Genomic DNA, 5115 nt, shown 5'->3' with positions numbered 1-5115 from the left:
AGCTTTCTGCAAACTGTTGTGTGTGTTTGCTTCTTTGTAGGTATCTAGTGCTTAAATATCCCCCGTCAGCTCCTGGAAATGGTCAGATTGCCTTTTTTTTTATAACAGCAGTAATACTTGGAAAAGTATAAAATTAAATGCAACTCTCTCTCGAGGGAAAATAGCGAATATTTTGTTTGTAGACACACCTCTTGGTAGATTCTTATTTCATGCTGTCATTGCTGGCTTTCTTCACTTGTATTTTGTTGTCTCTGTTGAAGCAACCAAGCCCCGTGCTAAATATCTCTCTTACCTTATAATCTATCTTTAGTTCATGACCCAGTCTTCAGAAATAAAGAAATGTTTGTGTGATGACTGTCAATGCTCATAACTCGATTCATGTGGGTAGTCCAGAAAAAATGGGTAAGAGGTTTTTTTGAATCATCTCTCTGCTTTATTTTTGCGAACGCTACAGCAAAACCTACTGACAATGGAACAAATAGTATCTGTGGAAGAAACACAAATTAAAGATAAGAAATGCATCTTACTGAGAATTAAAGGAGGGAAACAGTTTGTCCTACAGTGCGAGGTGAGACGCTTGTTTTCCAATAACTGTTAATCACATTGCTTTGCATACGATAAAGCGATTGAAGAGTTTTTCCAAAATGAGTTCAGTTTAATAAACAGCTAAAAACTTCAGAACAACCCAGCCTGCCTGGGCTTTGGAGGCCGTGCTGGCACGTGTCTCACTGCAGTTAGTTGGTGGGAGGTGATGTGTTGGCGAGGGAAGAGGTACACGAGTCCCATCACATCTGTCCGGCCGCGGTCGCTGCTGCCCTGCCCGGCGCTGGCGGGGTGACGGAGGAGCGAGGGCTGCGCCTTTTCCTTGCACAAAGGTGCTCATTCCTTTGGAGAACGAAAATGAGTTGCTTAAAGGTGCTGTCAAAGAGAGAAGACGCTATACTATGAAGTGGCAAACTCCATCTGTATCTCTTTCAGAGTGACCCAGAATTTGTTCAGTGGAAAAAAGAGCTGACGGAAGCTTTTACCGAGGCACAGAGGTTGCTGCGTCGGGCTCCGAAGTTCCTCAATAAATCTCGCTCAACGGTCGTGGAGCTTTCGAAACCACCGCTCAGCCACAGGAACAGCAACGGTCTGTAGGACGGACAGCAAACACCGCTCACCTCGGGAACGCTGCTTGGTGACCGTGTCGCGTTTCACAGCATCCTTACGAATTACTTTGTGCAATCCTGGAGGCGGGATGTGCTTACGAGAGGAGGAATTCGATGTTTACAGCGTGGGATAACGTCAGAACTCTGTCTCTGGAGGTGGTGAAGACTGGAACCACGGCAAGCGAATTGATGCTCCCCGCGGCGGCAGGAATCCCCCAGTGCAGAGGCTGCTCCCGCGCCCGGCGCTGTCCGGACCCTGCTCCGTTACTCCAGAACTACTGATGGCAGGAGGATGCTGTTTCCTCTGCAATACCCTCGTTTGGTGCGTACCGAGCCTGGAGACTGAACCGGTTCCTGCTGGCGAGGGTTCCCCGCGTGCGTGCGATACCGACAGAGCCCCGGGCTGTGGAGGAGCGGCAGGCTTGCCGTGTTGGATAACCTTTGCTGTCGTGTTGCCGTGTTCTCTCCGACCATTACTGCTGACCTGACGATGCCCCTTCTCCATACTGCTGATGATCAACAGTGTGACTCTTATGCACTTCAAAGTACTGAATTCTAACTGTCCTGTGGTTTAAATGTTGTTGCTACTTCATGGAAACGTTGAACTCAAGTTACTCCCTTGGTTTGTTGTACTCACTAATAGTAGCTACCACCGTTTTGCTTCTTCTACGTATATGCAGTACTATAACTGACACAATAGAGTAATAATTGGTGAAGAGGAATTTATGGTAGCTTCATCTAGTGCTCTGTTGTATAAATTGACTATTTTAGCACAGTTTTTAAAGAGCAGATTCCTTTTGACAAGTTTACAGTGACCATAAAGACAGTTCTTTTCCATTTCAGGTCAACTGCACTTTTTAAAAATTAAAAAGAAATTATTCAAATCCAATGCATTCTAGTGCATGTACTGGGTTGAAATGTCTGGGGACCTCGGTACGTATTCTGGATCACTCTTCGGTTATGGGACTTGTGGATCCTTCTCTGCTGTACACAAAGCATTGAGCAAGCGTGTGCCCGTAGCGTAGCTATCCCGGACTGTCGCTCTAGCTCAGCTCAGGAGGTTCGTGCGCACATCACATGGCTCGGCTTGCAAAAGGATTTTTCATTTTCTTTTCTAGGGAGTTCAAACTGTCCATGCTGAAAACAGTCTGAGAATGCTGAGGATGGAACTGACAAAACGAGCTGATCGAATGCCAGATTTATATTAATTCTCCTTGAGACATCAGTGGTGTCATGTGGGAACTCTTGCTAAAGTAACGCTGTAATCTCCTAGCTGTCAGACAGCCCGGAGCGCCTGAAGTCAGCCTTTCCCTGGTCCGTGTGATGTCTGTAAGCAACAGGTCAGGGCTGGATTTAGGCTTTTTTCTGGTTCAGTAATTTCTGGTTCAGTAAACATCTTAGAGAAAATTTTCTGCCCCGTTACAGTGGTGCAACTCTCATGGTCCCTAAAGCCGATGGGAATTGCATCGGTGTGAGCGGGAGCGGCAGCAGCTCCAGCAGCAGGAGTTCGAGACCTGTTTCCTTGTAGAAAAGTACAAATTGGCAAAAAGAGGAGAATTATTTTGGAAGTATTTGTTTATGTTGTTTTGGGTTTTTTTTTGCCATTTATTTTCCAAATTACTCTGTAAAAAGAGTACCAGCTCCTCTGTTTTCCTTGCTGGTAGGTGATGTGTAGCATCTCAGCATCCTCCGTAAGGACAGCGGTGGCGTTGACCGAGGTCTGGAACAGGACGCGTCTCGTCTTGCTGGCCTCACCGTGCACTGGATGTTGTTCAGCTTTTCCGACAGTACCATGCAATGCTCTTATTTTTCTTCTTGATTTGGAAAAAAACCCCTCAGATTGTGATAAAACCTGCTGTTGGTTCTCATGTAACTCGTTCATACTTTGTTAGCTCATGATCAGCTCCATCCTCCTCTTTCATTCTTTTCCTGGGTTGCTTTTGTGCTGCATCCTCGTTGGCAGTTCTGCGGCTTCTGACACAGGGTCTGGGCTCTGGTGTCTGTGAGGAGGGGAGGGACAGGTCCACCGTCCTCAAACCCAGCGATTTTGTATGAACCGAGGCTGTGTATTGACGTACGGCCCTACAGCGTGCTGGTTAGCGTGGTCCTCATTGCCTCGGGGGGGCACGCAGCACCGGAGCTGTGCCGCCGTCGGACGGGAGCGGAATGGGTAAAGAGCCGTAAGAGTTGTATTTCCTCAGTCAGCTGATGTATTGACAGTTTATAAAAGCTTTGTGGCTCGCTTAGGGCTGTGCTGTTAGGAGAGAAGGAAGGATTACCGGAGCGAGAAACTCGCGTGCGCTGGGGGCAGTTGGGATCCCAGTAAGGAGCAGGGTTCAGTGGGGAAGGGACTGGGGCTGCTGGTGTGGGGGGAGAGCTGGAGTTCTGCCCTTCAAAGCGAAGTATCAGATGCTGCTCCTGACTGGTGGCTCCTGGTTTAGGTGCTGGAGAAGTTTTTTCTTGGACGCAGACTCTTGATGGTGTTATTTGACGTCAGGGTCTTCAGCTGGACGTGGAGGAAAATCTTGCTGAATGCAGAGAAGGTGAGGCACAGCGCTGTCTTTTGTGCGTTTTGACCAGGTCTGTGTGACTATTCTTTTGTTTCTAGTATTCAGGGAAGTAAAGAGAAAAGGAATTGGAGCTTTGGGCACCAGGAGAGATGAGTGAATGATTAAACGCGGATTTTAAAACAAATTATCTGAAAGTCCTTTAAAAAAAATCAGCTGTACTGAAGATTTAAGGATGTATGGGAGTTGTCCCTTATATTTCAAAACGGAGAATTACATGTCAGACAGAGCCACACTGAGACCCCCGCGTGCCTCCTGGGCTGCAGGTTTCTTTTCTCATTATCCTTTGTCACTGATGTACAAGCTGAGAAGCGCAGGAAGAGCAGATCCCGGAACGCGCGTGCGCAGGCGACGTGGTTGTAGGAAGAGGTGAAATGTCTGCAGGAGCCGGGCTCGGGGGGCTCGCGGTGACTTGGGGAGAGCTCCAGCTCCGTCCTGGGGCTTTGCCTTTCCCCCCGCTCCGAGCAGGGCGGCATCCTTGAGACATTGCTGTAAATGAATGTCTCGCTTCCAGAACAGGGCTACAGCAAATTCGAGCCAAAATCAGACTTGGATGAGTTGAAATTTAAGTGCAGGAGAAGCGAAGCTCCAGTTTTTTTTTTAGGCGGAGTGTGGCTGAGGAGCTGTTTGGAGCCGGGCATGAGCTTGGCCGGTGCTGTGACACTGGGGTGTCCCATCACTGCAGGTCGAAATTAGGCAATTTTTATTGTTCCAATTGATTTGGAATAATAAATAATCAAATCAAATAATCCAATAATCAAGTTTTTTTGCAGCTTCATGAAAGTGTTAAAGGAACATTTGCTAATTTTTTTTAGATCCTTCATCTAAGTGTAGTCTGTCCGGTTTTCTAAGTGTCGCGGATTCTTCACGTTCGTTGTGTTGGAGCGTTGTGTCGCCGGTCCAGCACAGTCCTCGCCTGCAGCCTCACGAGTTCCTGCTGGGAGATAAACCTTGCTGGTGCCAGTACTGGACCTGGTCCAACTTGCATTGACGTTCCCGGTGTGTTCCCCCCGGTTAAGGGCTCTGCGCGCACTGGGGGTAGTTGGATGTGCGATGGGAAGCCTGGCTGGTGGGGCTGCGCTGGGCTCGGGGTGCAGGGTGATGGCACAGCCCCAGGGGATGGACCCCAGCTTGGTCACATTCGCATTTTCCTTAATTTCATCATCTCTCCTTTAGAAACGCAGCAGGGGTTTTTCTTCTCACGGTTTTGTCGAGGCGGGGAAAAAGGAAATGAGATCTGATCATCGTGGGGTTGGCTTTGGTTCTGATCGAAGGGCAGGTGTTGGCGGCCAGCGCACAGCTCGTAGGACCCGCTGGTCCCAGCCGTGGTCCTGTGCGCGGGGATGCTGGTGGTGCTGTACAGCCGCCTGGGCCCAGCGAGCAGGATCAGCCCCGGG

The 5115-nt window shown here is 48.8% G+C and overlaps 1 protein-coding gene across 1 annotated transcript in view; it reads left to right on the top strand.

The window, feature by feature from the left end:
- Nucleotides 1-1368, top strand: part of LOC104461559 (beta-adrenergic receptor kinase 2) — a gene marked incomplete at its 5' end in the record, with an annotated part of 43162 nt that extends 41794 nt beyond the window's left edge. Inside the window, 2 exons of the mRNA XM_010073191.1 lie at nt 455-568; nt 979-1368. Of these exons, the coding sequence (XP_010071493.1) occupies nt 455-568; nt 979-1140 (276 nt within the window). The remainder of the gene's footprint in view (nt 1-454; nt 569-978) is intronic.
- Nucleotides 1369-5115: the final 3747 nt, after the last annotated feature.

Source organism: Pterocles gutturalis, unplaced genomic scaffold, assembly GCF_000699245.1.
Source record: "Pterocles gutturalis isolate BGI_N339 unplaced genomic scaffold, ASM69924v1 scaffold6457, whole genome shotgun sequence".
NCBI classification, from domain to species: Eukaryota; Metazoa; Chordata; class Aves; order Pterocliformes; family Pteroclidae; genus Pterocles; species Pterocles gutturalis.
The sequence above is the reverse complement of the archived record's forward strand: the minus strand, read 5'-3'. Positions and strand labels throughout refer to the sequence as shown.